At 45.3% G+C, this 25,759-nt stretch overlaps 1 protein-coding gene across 2 annotated transcripts in view; it reads right to left on the bottom strand.

Moving 5' to 3' along the window:
* Positions 1-25,759, bottom strand: part of LOC140426781 (slit homolog 3 protein-like) — a 925,338-nt gene that overhangs the window by 215,148 nt on the left and 684,431 nt on the right. For both annotated transcript variants that reach the window (XM_072511946.1, XM_072511947.1), the window contains 3 exons: positions 18,338-18,409; positions 5,158-5,229; positions 2,098-2,241 (listed from right to left, as the gene is read on the bottom strand). In XM_072511946.1, coding sequence (XP_072368047.1) covers positions 2,098-2,241; positions 5,158-5,229; positions 18,338-18,409 — 288 coding nt within the window. The remainder of the gene's footprint in view (positions 1-2,097; positions 2,242-5,157; positions 5,230-18,337; positions 18,410-25,759) is intronic.

The following is a 25,759-nucleotide window of genomic DNA, read 5'->3' on the forward strand; positions in this document are numbered from 1 at the left end:
ACTCTACAAAAAGTGTCAATGAAAAGAGGTTACGGATAGACATCGCAAGTTTGAAACAGATGTTGGACAGAGGGGAAATGACAAAAATTAAATGGGTCGACAGAAGCTATCAACTGTCAGAATGTTTTACGAAAAGAGGGGCGAGTTCACAGAAACTTTTGGATATTGTTAATGAAGGGCGCTTGTTTCTGTGACTGTTTTTTTTTCTTTCTCGTCCAAACAAAAAAAAGGGGGAAATCATGTGTTTGTTTTTGAGTTTCTTGAAAAAAAAAATTCTCCAAGGAAGGGGAGACTGTTAAGTAATGGGTTAAGAGACATTGCAATTAGTTGTCTCATTTATGTTAAGTATCCATTAATTGACACTGATATGCAAAGGGGCTTCAGGTGGCCTCTGTCAGGTGATGTATAGTTAGAGTTTTGTGCAAAGGCTGTTGGAATGAAATAAATGTGTGTTTGTGAAAAAGGGACAGAACTTTAGACTCTTCATATCACAGCAACTAAAACGTCTAACAATTTATCTATCCCATTCGTCCGGATCTGTGTTGTCTCGTGCATTTTGGTAAGCCCTTTCTTTTAATTTAATGCTGTCCCTAACCTCTTCAGTTGTCCGTGGTTGTTTTTGTTGTGGAGCCTTTCCCTCTCAGTCGTTTGACCCATTAACAGATTCTCCCAGTTTACCGTGGACAATCTCTGCCTCATCCCGTTAAAGTCAGCCTTACCCACGTTTAACATTCTGTTATCTGAATCATGCGTAAGAAGATTAGCTGCTGAGTAACTTCACACAAGTACGTGTGTTTCAAACAATGCTGAGTACTGTACACATGGTGACTTTCAGCGAACCACTCACAGAGCTCAGGTTACCAACAAAAATGATTCCAGCTTTACTTCCTTGGTTCCTCTGAAACCTTCAATTGGATTGCTGTCTGGTAATTTATCCAGGGGTAAGCATTAACCCTTTGACTACTGAATTATATTACATCAAGGTTTTTTGAGCGGGTGAAAGAGAATTTTGTTTTAATAATGCCAACTATTGTCAGCTTTACATTTATTTTCCCTCTTTTCACTCAATTGGGTGTCTCACCCCTCAAATGCACCTCTTGTACCTGACCTTCCCTCTGACTCCACCAAGACAGGCTTCAAACCAGCTGCTTTGAGCTATTCATGACCAGGCAATGGTAAGTGCCTTCCCCTCTCCTCCACTGGCATCTGATCAGCACCTTCCTCCCCACACAGTCATGCTATGGCTGGGAACTGAATGCAGGAGAAAATTTTGTTGTTGTAAAGCAACGTGCCAGGGCTCCGAGGCATCACACCTTGGTGATGATGTCTGCTTTGGCTTCCTGCCACAGGATGATTGAGATCTACATCCTGCTAAAACCATGAATGATCAGTTCCAATGGGAAAAATGTCATTTGACTAGACACACAAAGCATATCATGTCACTGATTATCCTCAGCTTAGGGGAGGCAGTGGCATAGTGGTATTGTCACTGGACTAATAATCCAGAGACTCAGGGAAATGCTCTGGGGACCTGGGTTCAAATCCTACCAGGGCAGATGGTGAAATTCAAATTCAATTACAAAAAAATCTGGAATTCAAAGTCGAATGATGACCATGACACAATTGTCCATTGTCATTAAAAAATATATATCTGGTTTGCCAATGTCCTTTAGGGAAGGAAATCTGTCATCCTTACTTGGTCTGGCTTACATGTGACTCCAGACCCACAGCAATGTTATGAGCAATAAATGCTGGCCCAGCCAGTGAAGCCCACATCCCGTGAATGAATAAAGAAAAAAAAATGACAAATACACAATTAAAATATTCTGTTGTGGGATATACCCCATCATTTAACCATTGGGCATCCACTAGTCATCTATCCCACTATTCTCAGACTGGATCTCATTTATAACCCCATCGGTCTCTGGCTTGTGTAAGTTTCATTGCTCCATTTTGGTTTTCATCCGTAATGCCTTGGCGCCCATTGAGTCTCTTCTATAACTGCACTCTTCCTCATCACATGCTGTACCCACTTGATCTCCTTCTTTAACAGTCTAGAAAATAGTCGGGGAGTTACCAATAAAACAGAACACATACAGCGTTTGAATGGAGCGTAGCGGTGTAAATAGTCCCTTAGCGATGGTCTGGAGCTTGTTGTCATACAGTGAAAGGAGATTGAGGTTATGCAAGTCCTGGAAGGTGTTCACACGCAAACAGTTAATCTTGTTGGCATTTAGGAGTCTGTAGAGTGAGGAGAGAAAAGGCCCATAATTAGATTCTGTTCGCTTCAGTATGGTGTTAATCATACCGACATGGACACTAATCTGCACCAGTAGCAGATCAGTGCTGTACTTTATGACTATCAGATCTATGCATACGAACCACATGTATGAAGGTTAACATGCACCAGTGTTGGGCCTGTACTTGCCAATCAGATGCTAAACGTGTACTATTACTGAACCGGTGGTTTCAAATCACGCATACTGCTACTTGCAGTATCAGCATTGAACCTCTCCTGTCCAAATACCTGTACAGTAATAACGAATTATATTTACAAAGAGTTACTAATGTAATAATCATCCTAAGGCACTTCACAGTCAACAAAGTTTGAGAATTAAAATCGAAGTATGACACTGAGCCGCATAAGGAGATATTAGGTCAGGTGGCCAAATGTTTATTCAAATTCAGGGTAGATTTTAGGGCGTTTCTTTAAAGTGGAAAGTGAGGAAGAGAGGTGGAGAGTTATGGGGAGGGTGTTCCCGAGTTTGGGACAACTGAAGGCTCAGCAGAAATGGTGCAGCGATTAAAATTGGGGATGCGCAAGAGGCAAGGATTGGAGGAGTACTGATATCTTGAATGCTTTTGTGGGTGCTGGAGGGGGTTACAGAGAGAAGGAAGGGTGAGGCCACGGAGGGACTTGAAAACTAGAAGGGGAATTTTAAGGTCAAGATATTGTTTGACGAGGAGGCAATGTCGGTCAGCGAGTACAGGAGTGAAAGGGGAATGGGACTTGACTCAAGTTAAATTACTGTACACGAACCAGTGTTGGAAGTGAAAATTATTACTTTTAAATAATGGAAGGTGCAATTTTTACATTCAAGTAAATTAGCTCTCAGTAGATCAGCGTAAACTTTAAGAATGAAGTTCAAGTTGTCTCGTCAGGCAGTTCTCTCAATCTGAGTAGTAGATGTAAAATTAGACTTTGTTGGACAACACTAGAATAGATCCAATTAACTCTTCATCTCAAGTATTGAGCAACCTTGGATTGTTTTGAATCTTGCATCTTCCAAACGGTATTTAAATAGATTCACAGCACTTCCATGTACCGCAAATTAAAATTTCATGAGGTCTTTGGCAATCAGCGCCAGACAGTTTCCCTGATTGAGGATTAGCTTGAGGTCCTATAAAAACATCCTTGCTGCATTGCATTCCGCAAAAATTAAAACTCTGATGGCAATCACTTTTGAAAAACGGCAAATTCATACCAACAGCTAAGTGACTTAAATGGTGTTGCTCCTCATAGTTAATGACATGAATGAAGGATTTTCTATTTGAGAAAGAAGCTGAAGAGTCTGTACATATGAGGAGCGGTTGAGAACTCTGGGTCCATATACGATGAAGTTTAGACGGATGAGGGGGGATCTCATTGAAACTTACAGAACACTGAGAGGCCTAGGTAGAATGGATGTGGGGAAGATGTTTCCATTAGTAGGAGAGAGGGGAATCCGAGGGCCCAGTCTCAAACTGAAGGGACAATCCTTTAAAACTGAGAAATTTCTTCAGCCAGAGGGTGGTGAATCTGTGGAACTCTTTGCCGCAGAAGGCTGTGGAGGCCAAGTCACTGAGCGTCTTTAAGACAGAGATAGATAGGTTCTTGATTAATAAGGGGATCAGGGGTTACGGGGAGAAGGCATGAGAATGGGGATGAGAAACATATCAGCCATGACCGAATGGCAGAGCAGACACGATGGGCCTAATTCTGCTCCTATATCTTATGGTCTTACACATTGACATGGTGGATCCAAGATACTGGATCTCAGTTTTTAATGGAGAACACTTAACCAGTCCTTCACTCTCTGGCTGCTTCTGTTGAATGCAGCATGCTGCATTTAAAATATATATATATTTGTTTGCACAAGTTAAATAAAACTTGCCACTTACTGATGCTCAATTTGAAACACCAACTGATTGCATAAACTCTCAATTGTCTCTGCTTCAATAACTTCTTTTGGAGCTGGAATGCTTGGGGAAGGTCAATATGTCCATAAGAAAGGAATAAAAGAACATCCCCTAATAGAGTCTGATTAAGTGGTATGGGAGGAGGCTCATATGGAAAATAAACACCATCGCTGACCAGTTTGGCGAATGACCTTTTGCTGTGCTGAATTTCTATGCTATTCAATGCAAAGCATTCACTGTCCGAATAAAGCTTTACGTGGAAAGTTTCCTGTTACCTTGGTATCCTGAACAACTTATTGGTCTCCAACTGAGAGCCTTGTTGGCCACTGCTTAGGATTTTCTGTTGCCTTGCATTAGAGAATCACAAAGGCCTTCAATTAAGTCAAACTTTTTTTTAACCTCCCGGTAAGTAAGCAATTGCCTCGCCTGCTGTTGCGTCTCTATCACCACCCACATCAGTACACCTTCCCCACTTTTTGCAAATAGATTTGGCAAAGTATTTTGAGAAATATGCAATACTGGTGATGCCCCCTTTAAAAGTCAAACTGTCTTCCACTTCAAAATGTCTCATACTCCAAATAATTTCAACTGCACCTTATTGTTTGCATTTGTGGGAGAAATCCTAAGTAAAAAGGACTTGCAGTCCAAAAGAAATCCAAGAAGTTCTCCTTCTGTTTTTGCTTCATATTCCCAATCAGGCTAACTAACAACAACGTATTTTGATTTCATGCTATTTAAGAAGTTTCAGTCTATAATGCATTTAATTTCCTTCTTTTTACATCTCTCAGATAGATTCAAAGACCAGCGGCTACGCCTATCTCAGGGCTCATGTGGAGCCATAGGTTGGCCAGTTGTGCTTTATAGGGAGCTTATTTAATCACTTTGAACAAGGAGCCACTTGCAGTAACCCTGACATTACACTGACTGCTGTAGGTCATTTTAATTTCATGAATGAAACCAATATGGATTACCACTCACAGCAGCTGAATCGATATCAGTCCATCGAAGAGACCCTTGGGGAGTTCAGTAATCTTGTTTCCATAGAGGACACTAAAAAGCACAGGAAAGAAAACATCTCTGTTAGGCATCAAGACTTCACTTCCGAACTGAACTGGTTCGTTCCCGACGGATAACATTTTAACAACTCACATTTTTACAGAACAACTTGCGTTTATATCGCGCCCTTAATATCAAAAGAGTTCCCAAAGTAAAAAATTACTCAGGAAATGCAAAAGAAAAGCTGAAGCCAAACAATGTAAGAAAGACTGGGAAGAGTGACCAACAATTGGGGCAAGAGGTGAACTTTAAAGAGGTTCTTAAAAGAGAAGAGGAAGATGGAGAAGCAGAGCGAGAGAGAATCCCAAAGTGGGAGAGGGGGAAGAGCAGTCTTAGTTACCTGGTTTAAGAAAGTTGGGAGTCTAGTGCCAGGGAGATGAATGGAGTAATTGGATCTGGAGGTGACAATGTGTGTTTCACTCTCTGATGGATTGAGGTAGGGGTGGAGAGAGGCAATATTACAATTTATAAATTTGGGATATTTGTAGCAGAAACGTTAGGGGATTGTTGTCTCAACTCAGTGTGCCAGCCTTGGAAGACCCAGGGAGGTAACACACTTCCCCGAACCTCGAGGACAGGAACTATGGTTGAGAGCTTCCCGCTGAGAAGTGCTTTCTCAATTTACCAATTATTTCTTCCAATTTCATTATTTTCTCATTAATTTTATTGATAACTGACTTATCCTGCTCTAACTATAGTGGAGCTTTGTGAGACTAAAAAGCAATTTTCCAATAATATGTATTCTGTTTCCTGAGTTCAACTGACCCCTTGGAAGCAGAAAGGTTGGCTTTTGATTGGCGAAACTGAAGTTCTGGTTGAATATAATTTTCTTATTTTTTAGACAACATTTTATTGAAGCATTTCAAATTTTAACATCTAAACATTCTAAACAGCAGAGTGGATCGACACACGCAACAACATCACAATAACATACCCAACATCCGCTTCGCCCTCCCTGCTGACTGCCCGTATATTAGATCCCTATCCTTATTATACAATGACATGCCTCCCTTCCCCCCCGCCCTCTCCCCCACCCCGCCCTCCCCCTTCTGCTGACAGTTTTCCTTAAAGAAGTCGATGACGGCTGCCACCTCCGAGCGAACCCCTGAATTGAACCTCTTAAGGCAAACTTAATCTTCTCCAGCCTGAGAAACCTTGCAATGTCACGGACCCACATCCCTGCCTTTGGAAGCTCCGAGTCCCTCCATCCCAGCAAAATCCTTCTCCAAGCGACCAGGGAGGCAAAGGCCAAAACGTCGGCCTCTCTCCCCTCCTGGGCCCCTGGATCCTCCGACGCCCCAAATATTGCCATCTCTGGACTCGGAGTAACCCTCCCTTCCAGGACCTCTGACATTACGTCTGCAAATCCCTGCCAGAATCCCCTCAGCTTCGGTCACGCCCAAAACACGTGTACGTGATTCGTCGTGCTTCCGCCACACCACACACACCTGTCCTCCACCTCCTTAAAAAACCGACTCATCCGGGCCATAGACATATGAGCCTTTTGGACCACCTTGAACTGGATCAGGCTAAGCCTGGCACACGACGAGGATGAATTGACTCTCCTCAAGGCCTTTTCCCATAGCCCGATTTCTAACTCCCCTCCCAACTCTTCCTCACTCTTCCTCTTCACCTCCCCGGTTGGGACCCCTTCCCACTCCATCAATTCTTTATATATTTCCCACCCCTGTTTTTGACATCACCTTTTCCTGCAGTCCCCTTAGAGGGAGGCGAGGGAAGCTTGGAATCTGTCTCCGGAAAAAGTCCCGTACCTGCAGGTACCGAAATTCGTTCCCACCCAGGAACTGAAACTCCTCCTCTAATCGCTCCAAACGCGAAAACCCTTTTCAATGAAGAGATCACCAAATCTCTCAATACCTGCCCGCTGCCATCTCCTAAAGCCCCTGTCTAGTCCTCCCGGAACAAAACGGTGGTTGTCACAGATCGGTGACCACACCGACGCCCCCTCCAGTCTGATGTGCTGCCTCCATTGTCTCCACACCCTCAAGGCTGCCACTACCACTGGGCTTGTGGAGTATCGAGCCACCGAGAACGGCAGAGATGCCATTAACAAAGCCTCCAAACTCGTACCCTTATAGGATGCCGCCTCCACGCGCTCCCACACCGACCCTTCCCCACTACCCACTTCCTAACGATCGATATATTCGCAGCCCAGTAATAATTAATAAAATTTGGAAGGGCCAAGCCTCCCCATCCCTAGTTCCAAAAGGACATTCCTCACCCTCGGGGCCTTACCCACTCATACAAAACCCGAGATCACCACGTTTATCTTCGTGAACAATGCCTTAGGCATCAAAATTGGAAGATATTGAAACACAGAAAGCAATCTCCGGAGGACTGTCATCTTCACAGTCTGTACCCTCCCCGTCAATGACAGCGGGAGCATGTCCCACTGCGGAAATCCCCTTTCATTTGCTCCACCGCCCTGCCCAAATTTAACTTATGGAGCTAACCCCAGTCCTTTGCCACCTGAATGCTCAGGTACCTAAAAAACTACTTCCCACCACTTTAAACGGTAACCAAATATAATTTTTACCTGAAAAAGTTCCCCTCTGTCATGTGGAAAAGGACAAGTCCCTGTTCCCTGAAAGACAGCAATAACTTACAGCTGCCTTCCCTGCCACAAGAACTCATTGAACACTGAGTCACTGAAATCCAAGCCGCAACCAAGTCAACTTCCAGAGTTCATTATATTCAACCAGAACTCCAGTTTCGCCAATCAAAAGCCAACCTTTCTGCTCCTAAGGGGTCAGTTGAACTCAGGAAACAGAAAACGTATTATAGGAAAATTGCTTTTTTGTCTCACAAAGCTCCAGCGTAGTCAGAGCAGGATAAATCAGTTATCAATAAAATTAATGAGAAAATAATGAAATTGGAAGAAATAATTGATAAATTGGGAAAGCAATGTCCCTGAGTTTCAGGGTTACCATACGATTACGTCTTTATTACCGTAATCGTGTTTGTTTCAGCATTACTGAAATCTGGAAAAAGGGCTGTGAAGATGGTGAAGAAAAGATTCATCTAACTGATGCCATTCGGGGAGTCTGGGCTATGAACAGAGCCTGGGGTTGATTACTCTGAGGAAGAGAAAGTGCAGTTGGGGGTGATACTATCCAAGATTCTTGAAGGAATAAATTGCCACAAGTTTGAGACGTAAGGGACACAAGCTGAAGCTTGTAAAAGGAGAGATGCAGAGACAAATAAGATTTAGCTATTTATTATAAAGGGTGCAAGTGTATGGATGCAAATAGTGTGGAAAAATGTAAGGGAGAAATAGATTGATACTTGAGTCAACGTGTAATTCAGAGGCATTTTTTGAGACAAGCCGATTCTCTGTACAATATCAATAAGTGTACAAATATCTCCCACCATAAGATTAATGATTATTGGGTAAATTAAGTAAGTTATTTCCTATTTCACTAAATGTAGTGATAGTAGCAGCTCTGATAACTCGACATCAGCTGAGATTTTTCTTTGATAGTTAAGAGGCTGTTGTTGTGCGTTACAGTTCACTGAGTGATTCTGAGTTGCAAGGGCAATATGCACTTTTGCTGACTGACCAAATATTTCTCTCGTGTTTAACACCTGCCATTTGTGTGGGTTAGAAGGGGTTGATACTCAATCTGTTTGGCCACGTTATGAATGCCCCTTCCTTGGGGTGGAACTTTAACCCAGAGCTTCTGACGCAGAGGCAGGGGCATTATCCACTGTGCCACAAGACTTCCTCTCGGTAGGTGCCAACATTAACTACAATTTACACCAAACGTCATAGCCAAGAAAGTCAAGTATCACAATTCATCAGCTAACTGCCTGAAAAGGCTGCAAAAATGTGAGTTTGGTATTGAGCATGACACCAGTTTAAACTGTAGGTTTGATTGCGGTACAGGTTCCGGTATAAGGTGAAAGAGCCCTTCCTGTTTATTTCCCTTGTTCCCATTTCCTTTCTTTTTAATATTTTGGTCCGTGGACCCATAATCGGGATGTGCCTTTTAACAGAAGATTCAAAGTTGAAACAGCCTGCTTGCCAGGACATTGTGTTCCTAGGCTTTGTATTTTGGCAAGGAGAAACCAGACTCCTCAGCACTAGGTTGTGGAGGGAGTCACGTCAATTGGTTAACTGGCAACTGGTGGGTTGGCCAGGGACAGTGTTCTGCTTGACAATGGTCAGTGATTGGTTCTTGGGTGATGCTTTCTGAGAGAACTTGTCAGAAGTATTTATACCTTGGAAGGGAAATTAACTGTCTCTTCTACTTGCTGAAGTGAAAGAACTGCGCAATTGTTCTGAAAGCAGTGAGTACCTGGCACATCTTTTCCTGTAAACCTGAAATGATACTGATTCTGCAGAGAAAGTAGACAACCTTGCCAGAGAAACCTACCTCAAGCCTAGAAGGAAGAAGTATCAAAATAAAAGCCTGAACTCCAGAAAGACATTGAAGGCATCTCAGAGTCTATCGGATCCTTACACTGTTATTTTTATTAATATTTTCTTGCCCTTTCCACCACCCTTTCCCCTCTGTGTTATTTGTCTGTGCATGTGTGGAGAGAGTGGGGCAAGTTAGGAAGGGAGGGTTGGGAAACAGGTAGTAGATGGTCAGTTACATTTGTTGTCCATACATAATAAAAGGTCACTTGTGTTTTAAAGCTACACACCTGGTGACTGTAGTTTATGGGCTGAACCAAGGATCCCACATATTTTAAAATAAAATCTAATTTCACCTGTGTTCCAACTCCGGGTCAAATAGGGCTGGAATTGACCGCACACAAACTCAGCGTGTTGGGACAAAGGCACATTATGAGCTCTGCAGCTTCCAGTGTAGGTTCTAATCTAATGTTGCCTCTTCCACAACAATATCCCACAGTCCCATCACAACCCAGTACAACATTCCAGTCGCAGCACATCCCAATACAACATTCCACAGTCCCAGCATATCCCAATACAACATTCCACAGTCCCAGCACAATATTCTACAGTCCTAGCACATCCCAATACAATGTACCAGAGTTCCAGTGAATCCCAGTACAATATTCCACAGTCCCAGAACATCCCAGTACAATGTTTCATAGTCCTATCACATCCCAATAGAACATTCCTCAATCCTAGTGCATCCTAGTACAACAATCCACAGTCCCAGCACATCCCAGTACAATGTTCCACAGTTCCTGCACATCACAGTGTAACATTGTATAATCCCTGCACATCACAATACAATGTTCTATATTCCCTGTACATCCCAGTACAATGTTCTGTAGTTCCTGTACATCCCAGTACAGCGTTCTGCAGTCCCAGCATATCACAATACAACCTTCCACAGTCCCAGAACATCCCAATACACTGTCCCAAAAGTCAAGCACATTGTAGTATAATGTTCTCCAATCCCAGAACAACACTCTACAGTCTCACCAAGTACAACAATTCTATTGTTTCAGCATACCCAATTAGATGAGACTGGTGAGTTCCAGCAACTCTCAATGCATAACACTGTGCAAAGTTCAGAATTCTTCCCTGTAATTACTGTTTGTTCAATATAACTCTCTGATGCAGTAAGATGCTCACCCTATAGAGCTCTACTGACTGACATAATCTTTATTCAACAGAACTCTTCTGTATGGTGCACTGTTTATTCTGTAGTGCTCTTCTGTAGGATGTGCTCTTCTGGAACTCCCTGATCTCCTGCCTGCTTCATTCCACAGGCCTTTACTGCATAGAACCCTTTACCGAGAAGGTTGCTTGGTGCTAATCAATACTGTGTTCAGTAGGCTGAGAATGCAAATATTGAGGGGCGGAAAAATATTGAAAGCTGCCATCTTGGAAATCCTGCCAGTTATCTGTGAATCTGGAAGCCTTGTACAGGTTATGAAGTTCAACAGCTTTTTTTGCTTAAGCAGCTGTTTTCACAAACCAGCCGTCTCAGCGTATAAATTGTGAAGTAGATCTCCACAGATATCTGCAATATAAGAGCAGAATCTATTATTTTTGGAAAGAGAGACTAACTTCTAACAATGCAGTTGGCTGATGTGAGCAATGTGATGCCCGTCTTAACCCAAGCGCGGAGATTCGATGCAGGCGTCTGGTTTTAATCACGGAGGGTCCAATTGGCTCAGACCGCTGATGTTTTGATTGGAAAAGAGAAATCAGGATTTAGCACAGAGGGTAGGTGTGGGGGGGTGCTGCCGTGGATTGATACCACACAGGAACTGAGAGATGTGGAATGAAAGAGGATTGAAAAACAGCAACATGAAAAGACTTCAAAAGGGGACAGCAGCATGTAATAGGCAGATATAAGGAAACATGATAACTTGCGCCACAAACACTCTTGCAGCAGAATTCAAATTGACCATTTATTTCAAAAGGCTCTGTTTGGTTTAATGCATAAAATTAAATTTATTGGGTTAACTGGATTCTCTATCTGTGTGGCCCTTTCATGCCACAAATACTGGAGACATATCAAGAACAGTTTTATGAGTCTGTGTAATGCACCTAAAAAGCTTTGAAGGTATTGGCGGGCATTAGGCTGTTTTCTAAGACGCTGACTTTAATTTCATACTATTTTAGCTGATCTGCTGTTTTAGAGACCCAAACCTTCTTGGGCGACATGTAAACTCAGCAGTCCTACTAGTTAACTTTTTGAGCGCTCAGTATGTTGCAAGTGTCAAAAGGAATGCTATAATTCTTCTCTAATTGAATCAATGCTTTCTAATGATTAAAATGAGACTGGTTGGGAGGAGTTACTGAATTTGACAGTGTGATGGAACTTCATCAACTTTGCCTGTTCTACAGTACATTCCCAACAGTGGCTACACTTCAAATATATATCATCGACTGTGACATCAAGTGGCCACAAAACACGCTACATAAATGCAAGACTTTGGGTGGAATTTAATGTCTCCCTTGATCCCAAGGCAAAATTGGACGCGGGAGGACTGTTGGATAGGGTGGGATGATGCATGATGGGGATGCCAAGCCTTCCTGCCAGTCTAAGCCCAGGGCTGGCGGGTGGCCTTCCCGACTGCAGGCCAATTAAGGCCCTTAAGTAGCCGCTCAAGGACCTCATTCCACTACTGCTGGTATTTAACCAGCTGTGGTTGGAGCTGCAGGGTAAACCCTATCAGGTTTGCCAGCAGCTAGTGGCTACTTGAGGGGGTGAGTGGGTCTCTTGTTGATTGGCATTCTATGCTGGCAGCATTTCCACACCTCCCAGGTCCTTGCATCCCAATCTGCTCTCCCCTTCGCTGGCAACCTCCATCCTCCACATGCTCACCTCTAAGGATCTGTTGTTGATTCTGTCATGATATTCAAGTGAACATCACAGCACATACACACATACATAATGATAGACAGAGCAACGGACCAATTAGCACACATAACATGACAGCCAATCTCAGAGCATCCAACACTTCATGGTACCAGAAGTGCCAATCTCAGAGCACCCAACACTTCAGATTCCTCCAGCATGCCCACATGTGGTATCGACAGCAATCACTGCTCTCCGTGGCACTGCCAGTACTGGAGGGCTGACAGCCTTTGATTGGCTACAGCTCCCGGAGGCGGGATTCCACCTCGTGTCTTAATCAAGTGGGGGGCCCTATACTACCCAGGTAAGTGCCTGCTCGCCTGGTAATTGTATTGGATTTTCAGAAGAGGACCAACCTGCCGAATCTCCAGCCGGTGAGCCAAATTCCTGTCACACTCATTGAATTCTGCCCTTATTAAGAAAAAATACAGCCAATAACCCACAGTGCTGACTGGGGGGAATTACTGGTCCTAACAATGTGATGGTGTTGGATTAACATTAGTAGGCATTAACTCGATAATTGTTTTATCGATTGTATATATTATTTGAAATCCTTCCCAACATGATGCTCAATAACCCATCCAAAACGACACACTTAATTTTGTCATAAGAAAATTGTATTTCACCACAAACGCTTCTAATAACTGACTGAGGGGAACATCTTCTATTTTTATAATTCATTTAAGATAATAAAACATCTCAAGGCACTTCACAGGAGCAAATCTTAAATCAAAATGTGACACCAAGCCATAGAAGGCAATTTAAGGGCAGATGACCAAAAGCTTAGGCAAAGGAGTAGCTTTCACGGGGCATTTTAGAGAAGGAAAGAGAGTGGCAAAGAGGTTTAGAAAGGAGATTTCAGAGTTTAGGCAATTGAAGACAAGTTGGCCAATGGTTATGCAATTAAAAACAGCAAAATACTGCTGATGCTGGAAATCTCAAATAAAAACAGAATATGCAGAAGAAAATCAGCTGACTGGCATCATCTGTGGAGAGTTAATGGGTGATATTATCCGACATTTACTCTGCCGCTCTGGCGGGAAACCCGATGTCACCTTTCCAGTTGCACAGCCGGCTTTTCTCACCAGTTAATACAGCATCTCTGACACCGGAGGACTTCTGGTGGCGGCCATGGTGTGAGTGGTCGCACATTTGGCAGCTTCCGCTCGAGGCGTTTTTTTCGTAGTTTTCCCCAGTTGCCAGGTGGATGTTTTGGAGAAAAAAGGCGCAGAGATGGTGGAGGAAAGTTATACTCCACTAGTGAGGTCGGTGGATGGATTCGCAGTCCAGGGGCGGGATTCTCCCCTGCCCGGCGGGGCGGGGGGTCCCGGCGGGATGAAGTGGCGTGAACCACTCTGGCGTTGGGAAGGCAACGAGCTTCGGGTATATCAGGACCTGGACATGGAACTGCCAAAGAGGAGAGCTGGATTTAACCGGGTCAAGACTGCTCTCTTTAAGAAGGGGGTGAAGTTTGGGATGCTGTACCCGGCCCGCCTTTGGGTGACCCACGACGGCCCTGAGTATTAATTTGGAACACCGGAGGAGGCAACGGAGTTTTTGAGAGACAATGAACTGGCAGAAGAGGGAGGACATTGAATTTTGGAGGAAGTGTGAGATGGTTTTGGGTCTCCCTGCACCTCTTTTTGTTGTATTATGCTGCTTCTTTTGTTTTGGGCGATAGCCAGGGGAGAACATTTTTCTCTTAGTGGCTGTTTAGCGTTTTCATGGGGTTCTTCGGTGGGAGGCCAGAGGATGGTGGAGAGGGGTGCACCTTTTTTTTTCTTCTTTACAGTGTTATTGTTGTTTGTACCATGGTGGAGTGCGAGCAGGAAGGGAGGGGGGGGTTGAAAGTGGGATGTTTGGTGCCGGGGGGGGGGGGGGGGGGGGGGGGGGGGGGCTGTCGGGGCAGGGGCTGCCAGGCTAGCTGGGCGAGTTAGTTCATGAGAGCACAATGGGGGGTGAACTTTAGAGGGGGATGGGATTGTTGTTTGGTTCAGGGGAAGAGGGGTCTGCTGCCAGGGGTGGGGCAGTTGAAGTGCAATAAGGAGGGAGTTGGTGACAGTGGACATCTGAGGGCGGGCCTGGAAGGCTATGGGACGCGGGTTGGGGGTTGGCCAAAGAAGTGGTATGGTTGATTGGCAGGGGAGGGGGTGAGGTGGCCCTGACCAGGCTGGTCACATGGAATGTGTGGGGTCAGTCAAACGGTTGCGCGTGTTCGCACACCTCAGGAGTTTTGTGGCATTTCTACAGGAAACGCATTTGAAGATTGTGGACCAAATTAGGCTGAGGAAGGCGTGGGGTGGACAGGTTTTTCATTCAGAGTTGGATTTGAAGACGCAGAGCGTGGTAGTGCTCATAAATAAGCAGGTAGCATTTGAGGTGGGAAACATAGTGGCAGATCCGGGATGAAGGTTTGTAATGGTGAGCGGGAAATTGGAGGGGATGCCAGTGGTCTTGGTGCATGTTTATATTCCAAATTGGGATAATGTTGAATTTATGAGTCGGGTGTTGGAGAAGATCCTGGACCTGGACTCGCACTGGTTGATTATGGGGGGGATTTTAATACGGTCATCGAGCTGGGATTGGAACCGATCGAGTCCGCGATCGGGGAGGGTGTCGGCGGTGGCGAAAGAGCTAAAGTGTATGGGGGGGGTGGACCCATGGAGGTTTGGGAGGCCGAGGGCAAAGGAATTTTCATACTACTCCCATGTGCACAGGGTGTACTCGTGGATCGATGACTCTGTGGTGGATAAGGCTTTGCTGGCAGGAGTACTTGCCGATTGTGGTTTCTGACCATGCGCCGCACTGGGTGAACTTGCAAATGGACTGGGGGGGGGACCAGCTCCCGCATTGGAGATTAGATATGGGATTGTTAGCAGACGAGGTGGTGTGCAAGAGGGTGAGGGGTATGTTGAGCTCAATGACACGGATAAAGTATCGACTGCCATGCTGTGGGAGGTGCTTAAGGCTGTGGTCAGGGGGGAGTTGATATCGATTTGGGTGCATAGGGACAGGATGGAGTGGGCAGTGATGGCTAGGCTGGTGGAGGAGATCCTGCAGGTAGATAGGGCGTACTTGGAGGCCCTTGAGGCAGTGTTGTTCAAGGAGCAGCAGAAGCTCCAGATGGAGTTCCGGTTGGTGTCTCCGGGGAAGGATGTGGCGCAGTTACGGAGGGCCTGGGGGGAAGTGTGTGAATATGGGGGGAAGGCAAACAGGATGTTGGTTCACCAACTCAGGAAGCTGGAAATAAGGATGGGAGAGGAAGGGTGGTTCTGGGCGTAGTGGGGATGAATGGGACGTTTGACAAAATTTATAGGAGGTTATATGATTCGAAGCCCCCGGCGGGGGGAGAGGGAATGAGGCAATTTATGGATGGGTTGGAATTCCCCAAAGTGGAGGAGGATTTTGTCGGGGGGTTGGACTAGATACAGGGGTGATGCAGGCAGGGAAGGCCCCGGGTCCGGATGGGTTCCCGGTGGAATTTAATAAGACGTTTTCGAGGGGCATTGGGCCCCTGCTGGTAAGGGCATATAATGAGGCGAAGGGGAAGGGGGAGCTTTCCCATATGCTATCGCAGGTTTGATATCCTTAATTCTGAAGAAGAATAAGGACCCAGAGCAGTGTGGGTCTTATTGCCCGATTTTGCTGCTAAATGTGGAACCAAGTTGCTGGCAAAGATCTTGGTCTCGCGGATTGAGGACTATGTACGGGGGGGGGTGATAGGGGAGGACCAGACAAGACTTGTAAAGGAGAGGCATTTGTCGCTGAACATCAGGTGCTTATTAAATGTGATTATCATGCCCCCGGTGGGACAAGAGGTGGAGGTAGCCATCTCTAGGGATGGGGGGAAAGCCTTTGATCGGGTAGAATGGGAATATTTGTGGGAAGTACTGGGGCGGTTTGGATTTGGGCAGGGGTTTGTGGATTGGGTCTGGTTGCAATATAGGGCGCCGGTAGCAAGTGTAAGGACGAATCGGGTGAGCTCGTAGTATTTTGGATTACACCATGGTGCAAGGCAGGGTTGCCCACTCTCCCCATTGCTTTTTGCCCTGGCGATAGAGCAACTGGCAATGGCGTTTAGAGCATCAAGGAGTTGGAAAGGGACAGCAGGGAGGAGGGTGGGGGGCTCAGAGGTTTGTTATACGTGGACGATTTGGTACTTTACATTTCGGATCCACTGGGTGGCATTAGGGGGATTATGAATATTTTGGAACAGTTTGGCCGGTTTTCCGGGTATAAATTAAACATGGGAAAGAGTAAGACTTTCCCGATTCAAGCAACGGGACAGTAAGGGAGGCTGGGCGACCTACCGTTTAAAGTGGTGGGGACGAACTTCAGATACTTAGGCATCCAGGTGGAACGGGGATGGGAACATTGAACCTGGCGCGGCTGGTTGAGCGGATGAAGGGGAATTTTAAGAGGTGGGATGTGCTCCCGTTGTCGTTTGCGGGGTGGGTGCAAACCGTGAAAGTGACGGTGTTCCCGAGGTTCCTATCCGTTTCTCAGAACCTCCCAATTTTTATCCCAAAGGCCTTTCTTAGGAAAGTTAACGGCGTGATTTTTATTTGGGCGGGGAAATTCCCCCCGGGTAAAGAAGGTGCTGCTGGAGCAGAGACATGGGAGGGAGGCGGGCTGGCCCTGCCAAATCAAAAAATTCCCCGAACAGGCGCCGGAATGTGGCGACTAGGGGCTTCTCACATTAACTTCATTTGAAGCCGATTTGTGACAAGTGATTTTCATTTCATTTCATTTTTTCACTTCAAATGTAATGAACTACTACTGGGCAGCAAATATAACCATGGTAAGGAAGTGGGTAGTGGGGGAAGGGTCGGTGTGGGAACAGATGGAGGCAGCCTCTTGTAAGGGCACTAGCTTAGGGGCCTCTGCTGTTCGTGCCAACCAGGTTCTCCACAGGCCAGGTGGTGGTGGCAGCCTGAGAGTGTGGGGACTGTGGCGGCAACACCTAGGGTTGGTGGGTGCCTCGGTTAGGGCACCAATCTGTGGGAACACTCGCATGAAAAGATACCTCAGGAAAGGAAATCATTCTTGGATCTGACTGAACAGTAAACCAGGGTAGTGCAGAGAAAACAGTACATTCTGAATGCTGAAAGGGGAAGGGTTGATATGTTTGATAGTGGCATCATGTTGGAGGTGGTGAAAATGGGGATAATCCGTTGAATATTGAAGATGGCAGGGTGGACGGTGAGGACAAGGGAATCCCTAAAATGATTGTGGGGGAGAAAGGATGAGAACAGAAGTATATGAAATATAATGGACATGGTCGAAAGCCCCATCAACCACAGTGGGGCAATTAAAATCAGTGCTGCTCAAGAGGCCAGAATTAGAGGAGTGCAGATATCCTGGAGATTTTTCATGCTGGAGGAGATTGCAGAGCTAGGGAGGGACAAGGCCATGGAGGCATTTTTAAAGCAAAGTGAACATTTCAAAATCGCGAGGTGAACAAGGATTCAATGCTGGCCAACAAACTCAGAGGTGATGGGTGAACAGGACATGATGATGCAAGTAGGAACACAAACCTTGGTTAACTTTGAAGTTATGGAGGGTAGAATATGTGAGGCCAGTAAGGAGTGTGCTAGAATAGTTAAGTCTAAGGGGAACAGAGGAACAACAAAGGAAAACACAAGAGAGAGAAAAGGAAATACTGAACAAAATGGAGGTTGGTGCAGGGGTCATTAAATCTTCCTTTGGACTTCTACTGACAAGAAAAAAAATCCAGTTCGAACACATTATGTACAATGACAAATCTCTTGACTGAGTTCCATACTTACAGGGAGGTGAGTGATCGCAGTCCTTGAAACGCGTCAGCTGCAATCTCTGAGATCTGGTTCTTACTCAGGTCTCTGCAGGGGGGAAAAAGAGGCATCAGAATCAAGTTTCAATTCTGAAAGAATAAACTCAAGGTGAGCACCATCAACTCCATTTTTTTCCCTCACCATTCAATTGTTTTAGTACGACAAGACAACCAAATTAATAATGTAAAATCACGGGGGCCTCATGAATGTCAAGTCCAAACCTCGATCTCCTTAACCAATTACATTTATCAATAGATTAATGGGGAGGACAGAGCTTATGAAAGGAAAAACAATGAGTAGATAATGAACACATGAATGTCCTAACAGGACAGGATCAAGCTTGACTATCATACCATTCACTAAGAGGGGTACAGCAGTGCAGTGGTTACATCAATGGTTTAGAAATCTGGAGAATGTGATCTCAAATCCCACCATGGCATTTGGAGAATTTAAGTTTGCTTTATCAGTAAAAATGACCATATAGTTGCCAGGTGTTCTGGTAAAAAAATTGTGCATTTACTGATTCTGTGGAGGAAGGCACCTTGCCATCTTTAACTGGTTGGATTATTTGTGACAACAGTCCATCACTCCAGTCCTGAGCGGCCCACCGACATGGCCTAACAAGTCACTCAGCCATGGCTGGTCCCATTCAGTTTCCAATCAATGCCAGCAACTCAAGAACATGGCCGCCCGCTACCTCAGGCCAACTGGGATGGACAAGCAATGGCCAGGTAATTGCCCAGGTATGTCCTGTCCACAAAATGCACGTCAAATCCACTACAACCAATTGCCACCTGTTACGGACAAGAGCCAGGATGAATTAAAACACAAATTTCTACTCTCACCACCTATCAGGTAAAAAAAAAAGGTCATTTTGATTAGCTTTTTCCTTTATAAGCGGTGTGCATTTCCCAACCCCTCGGTTTTGGCGTGATCCAATTTCTATTAATAACCTCACAGCAAACTCGAGATAGGAGGAAATCCGAGGGTTAGTTTATTTGCATCCATTCAAAATGCAGGTGGGTGGGTCACGATGTAGCTCCCTGAACACTCATACAGTAAACAAAAATAAAGATTTACATTGCAGACACCATAGGGAAACTAAAGATTGATTAATGTGGGTCCAGAGTCCTGAATCAAAGTCCAATGAGATATTCCTTCACAGAGGTCAGCAGGCTGCAAACCAACAGGGTATAATTCACTTTACTGCTTTGACTCCACCTGACAAGATAGGTACATGTCTTAGTCCCTTCAAACACCACTTAAATCTATTCTCAATCACCAGCAAAGTGATGAGAGGTTTTGTGGACAGTGTTATCACAACACTTACTCACCAATAACCTGCTCACGGATGCTCAGTTTGGATTCCTTCAGGAGCACATGGTCACAGGCAACATTGCAGCCTTGATCCAAAAAGGAGAGAAGCGCTGAACTCCAGAGGCGAACTGAGAATGACAGCCCTTGATATCAAGGCAGCATTTGACCAACTGTGGCATTGAGCTGCTCTAGTGGGGTTGTGGTAGGTAGGAATTGGAGGGGGGGTGGGGGTGTTCTGCTGTCCTGCGTCCTACCCAGCATAAAGGAAGATGGTTTTGGTTGTTGGACGCCAATCATCTCAGCTCCAGAACATCACTGCAGAAATTCTTTGAGGCAGTGGTCTGGGCAAGAACTGTCTCACCAATCACTTTCTCTCATAAGGTCAGAAGTGCGGATGTGCACTGATGATTGTAAAGTTCAATGCCATTCGCAACTCCTCAGCAGTAGCCCATGCTCGCATGCAGTGAGCCTGATGATAAGTGGCAAGTTACATTTGCACCGCAAAAGTGCCAGCCAATGGCCACCTCCTACAAGAGAGAGTCTAATCATCTACCCTATAAACTGAGCTCTTTCAGCAGAACACAGTAGCAGCAGTGACGAAAGAGAAAATGCTGGAAAATCTCAGCAGGTCTGGCAGCTTCTGTAGGGAGAGAACTCACAGTAGCAGCAGTATGTACCATCTAAAAGGTGCACCAAACCAGTGACCTATACCACCTAGAAGGAAAAGGATAGTAAATGTATAGGATCATCACCCAAATGCTTGCCCGTCTTGCAAGTCACATACCATCTGGATGGAAACATATCACCATTTCCTCATGGTCACTGGGTCAAGATAGAGCCATAGAGGTTTACAGCATGAAAACAGGCCCTTCAGCCCAACTTGTCCATGCCAGTTGTTACCACCAAGCTAGTCCCAATTGCTCGCATTTGGCCCATAACCCTCTATACCCAGCTTTCCCGTGTAACTGTTAAAATGCTTTTTAAAAGACAAAATTGTACCCACCTCGACTACTGCCGCTGGCAGCTTGTTCCAGACACTCACCACCCTCTGTGTGAAGAAATTGCCCCTCTTGACCCTTTTGTATCTCTCCCCTTTGACCTTAAACCTATGCCCTCTAGTTGTAGACTCCCCTAAAGAACCTGAAACCCCGTCCTTACATACACTGTGGGTGGACTGCAGCGATTCAAGGCAAAGGCTCACTACACCATCTTCTTGAGGGCAATTAGGAATGGGAACCAATACTGGCTTTTCAATGACACGCACATCCCATGAGTGACTTAAAACAAATATATCCTATGAATAAACGAGCATAAAAATCAGTGTTTATTTATGAATAACTGATACATGAGTTAATTATAGATGAGCATGCCTTGGCCTTGGAACTGTATTTTAACAGTGAATCAACACCTTCAGGAGAATGGCTAAAGAGAGCCAACTGGCAAGAAAAGGATTAAACATAATCATATGATTAAAAACTTCACTTTAATCCTCTTAAATCTCAGTTTACAATAAAATGGGAAACCGTAGCTTGAGAAAAGGGTCCTTCATTCCACCAAACTGTTTGAGGTGCTGTACCACTTCAGATTTTTATTTCCACTAGCTGCACCCATTTTAGACTGAGTCAAAATTTACCTTTTTAGGTCTTTAGGCGAAGAGGAAGGAAAAATTGACAACCCTCACCCCGCAACTGTATGACGTCTATCTAGTGGTGAAGAATCACATGCCCATTCTAAAACCCTTACAATTTTCATCACCGGATATAAATTATGGAGCTTTGAGGTGGGCAGCTGCCCACCCTGGCAGATCACTGCCGAAGAGGGAAATGCAAAAAGTTGCCACCCAAAGCAACGCTCGCATTGTAGCCATTGCAAAGTTGCACTTCGGGCACCCTGCAGGATATAATTATCGGAGCGTTTCCTCCAACTAGTAACCTGCCACCCATGATCTGATGTGAGTCACAACCAGAGAAAAGTGCCAGGCATGCTCTGGGAGAGAATATTAGTGAGCACTGAACTTGAAAGCAGTCAGATGCTGTTGCTGTGAGCCCAGTGGGAGCAAGATGCCAGTTGCTTCGATGAGTTATACTTAAGACTCTAATTATTATTATTACTATCTTATCTGATGTGCTAAGTAGACACTTAATTAAGAAATTACTTCAGGAGTGTGAAAGATCGGATCATTACTGGTTAGTGATGCCTTGGGAGAGTTATTATAAAGAAAGCACCAGCAGAACAAACTCAACGCTCCATGATTATACTCTCTTCCGCAGGCCCTCACACTCTCCTATTCTTAATCCGTTCATTGGCGTTCTGAATGAAATGCTGAAAACAATGATGCTAATTACTGACTATGTGATCAATATCTGTTGTCAGACCTGCATACCCAATGTCGGGTCTGGTGCTCTCACACTTCAGGTATAAATTGGCATGTCAAGTATGTCAATCGCGTCCACTTCATTGAATCATAAAATGTACAGTGCAGAAGGAGGCCATTCAGCCCATCGAGTCTGCACGGACTTGGAAAGAGCAAAATGTAGATTCCCATACCCGGAGTCGAACCCGGGACGCCTGGATGAAAATCATGAATCCAAACCGCCAGCATCTGGACATTCCTGAATACTGCGGTGGCTTTGAATTTTGCTGTGGAGATATCACTGTATGAATGCCGCAGAGGAATTAGTCAGGCTGATGTTTTACCAGAGTCCCTGGCCCTTTTAGAAATAAGTGATTCACAAATCAGTTAAAAGTAATTTCATATGTGAACTAATTTTTAATTATTAAAAAATAATTAAACTAATTTCATGAGTGCTTGCACAGTAATGTTCATATCAAACAATTTCAAATAAGTTGGATCGAAAAATGTTTGTAACTCACTACAGGTGATAAACAGTTGTGCCGAATCGAAGATTTGAGGAAAATTGGATTCGATATGTATTGGGCTATTTAAGGGTAAAAACCTGGGTTAGAGTGTGATTGTCTGCAGTTGTCCTGTTTCTTAAAAAAAAAAGGGCCAGGATTCTCCAAGCCTCCACGTCACAATCGCGCTCGGCGCGGGAGCGGATAATGGGACGTCAGACCCGCGATCAGGTCCGGAGAATCGGCGGCAATCGCGCACGTGCGGTTGACGCGGCGATTGTGGGAGCCATTGGAAGAGGGTCCCGCGACAATCGTCCGCCGGCAACTGGTGGAGTTCGCGCCAGCGTGGTTCACTCATGGTTCCACTCGGCAGGCACTCGGAGTGTCCACGGCCGCCCTGGTGGGGAGCGGGAGGACCCGTCACTGGGAGGGGGGCCTCCAGGACGGCGGGCATGCGCAATCTGGGCGGGGGGGGGCTATATTGTTGGGGCTGGCTCGCTGTATGGGTCCGCCATATTGCGCGGGGCCGCCGTCGCACGCATGCGTGGACCCGTGGCCGGAAGTGCAGGGCCCCTTAGCGACAGCCGGAGCAGCGTGAAGTACTCCAAGTTCCTGCAAGCCCCCTTCGAAATGGAGAATCACTCTGGACTTTCTCCAGGAAAGTCCAGAGAGATTTGCGCCCATTTTCTCGTGGGCGTGGGTACATAGCCCCATTAACAGAGAATTCCGCCCAAGGTTCCTGTCTTGCAGGTCCTGGGAGTTTTTAGCAGCCAGAAGGTTAAATTGACAATGCACTGTGATTTGACTGGGGTCAGTCCCTGGGGACTTAATGTCCCTGAAATGTTAATTTGTTTTTTTTTATCTTGGGGAAATGAATTCAGTGCTGGGTGGAGTTAAGGGAAAGAGAGGCATTTTGAGCAAGCTTTTGAAGAATTCTGGAAACCCTTGGTTTGACCACAACTAAAGTCAGTTTTCTCTCCCGGTAGGATAGGTTAAAAAAGACAATAGTTAAAGCAGAGCAGTCTTGCCTGAAGACAAGGGACTGGCTGAAACAACCCTGTTGAAACAGTTATTTGGAGATATTCAGCCAGAAACTGAATGGGTTCTAACAAGCCAATAATCTGTAGAGTAGAGCATGTATTATTCCATGCCATGCTGATTTTAAGATTGATTGAGAACTGCATGTTTCTTTCTTGTTGTTTAATGGAGAATTGAGCAGTAGTGTTTAAGGGATAATTGTAAATTGTTCCTTTCGGGTGTCTATTGTATTCGTGATAAAGTTTTGTTTTAAAATTCCAAATCCCTATTTTTTTCATGCAATCGCTCCTGGAGTGAATTTTTCTTTCCGCACAGTCTTACAAAATAAATTAAAATATTGGGGTTTCGGTCCAGTATCCTAGCTACTGTTGGGTTCTGGTCTGGGGTCATAATATAGTAACAATGGAGCATGTTTACCCAGTCAGGACTTGGGCTTGGGTGCAAGTGAGGAGTTAAATCCTCTAAAGGTGGCACCTGATCGGGATCCCAACATCATCCTGGTCTCTTCCAGGTTTCACCTGAGTGAGCTTGAAAGCAAGAGGGGTGTCCTCGTGTAGCTGAGAGGGAGATGACGGCACAGTGCTAATGTCACTGGACTAGTGGTTCAGAGCTCCAGGTTAATACCCTCGTGACATGGGTTCAAATCCTACCATGGCAACTGGTGAAATTTTAAACTCAATTCATATTCTGGAATATAAAATTAGTCCCAGTAATGGTGACCATGAGACTATCATCGATTGTTATAAAAGCCCATCTGGTTCACTGACACGTTTTGGGGAAGGCATTCTGCTCTCCTTACCTGGTCTGGCCACACATCACTCCAGACCCACAGCAATATGGACGACTCGTAACTGCCCTCTAAAATGGCCATTCAGTTCAAGGGTAATTTGGGATGGGCAATAAATTTTGTTCTTGTGGTAGTCTGTGTGGAGGTATTACGGTACCTGGTAATGCTGGAACACCATTGGGAGATATTGTATGTTTCCTATTGGTCAAGCTGTAAGGTAGCTCCACCCTGCAAGGTGGGGTATAAGAGCCCGTGCCGCCCCAGCAGCCTTCTTTCTGTACCTGAGCTGCTGGGGGAAACATCTAGCTTATTACAGCCTTCAGTTGGACTACAACTTCGCTTTAGTGGTCATTGATCGTGCATCTGGCCTTTCCAGTGACACTCACATCCCATGAAAGATCAAAATAAAGTTGGTGAGTAAGGCATTTAAACTTTCTAAGAAGCAATTAAGTTCTATTTTAACCAACATTTTCTGAATTAAGCTGGATGAAACTCGCCACTGTCACTGAGGCCAATGTTCAGCATGAGGAGCTTCCTTGGTAAAACTGACAAAAGGCTGGGAAGCCTTTAGTCAGAGAAAGTGAAGAGCCCCAGCCATAGCAAGGTTAGAGGATTCTGCCCCCAGCACTCTTTCTCAGAGAGTGCTTTCAGAGTTTGACAAATGATTGTTAGCTTCTTGGAAGCCTTCACCAGTCTTGCAGTGCGCTCATCTCCAGCTGCAGTGTGGGGATAGTTTAAGCAGCTCTGTCATGCACTTCTTATGAAAAGCAAAAGGAGCAGCAACTGCAACAGTTGCCCTCTCCTCAGTTGCATGCCGCTCCACAGGCAGAGGGAATGGACAATGAAATCTAGCTCCAAGGAGCTCAGATCTTCAACACTGGATCAGCTCTCTGGACCTGTGTGAGCATCTGTACTGCAAGAGGCTCAGATTTTCAGAGCAGATCTTTTCTGACATCTGCAGCCTTCTGGAACAAGACCACCTTCACTGTGAACCAGGTGGTCACACACTGATAGTGGCCAGCAAGATGCCTGGCACTGGACAGCTGGAGTATCTGCCTCTCCCCAAGGTTATGTGCTCCCTTCTCCTGCAAAGAGAGAAAACAGAGAATTATGACTATTAGCAATGGTGTGTCAGGAAAAATGGGAAGATAAAATTAATGGAGGCTGACTGTGAGGTATGGGTGTGTGAGGGCAATAAGATGAGGGTGAGTGTTGGCTGTACAGGTGGAAATATGAGGAGGGAGATGCTTGGGGAGAGGGAAATGAATGGAGCGGCGAGGTATGTTGTTCTGATGAGAACTGTGCTGGAGAATGCTGGAACATCAGTGCGTGGGGCTTATGCCACTCTCTTTTTCTGCCCTCCTGAGATCCTGTCTCCATGTTAAAGGGAGCAGACATCT

This window comes from Scyliorhinus torazame, chromosome 7 (genome assembly GCF_047496885.1).
Source record: "Scyliorhinus torazame isolate Kashiwa2021f chromosome 7, sScyTor2.1, whole genome shotgun sequence".
Lineage (NCBI taxonomy): Eukaryota > Metazoa > Chordata > Chondrichthyes > Carcharhiniformes > Scyliorhinidae > Scyliorhinus > Scyliorhinus torazame.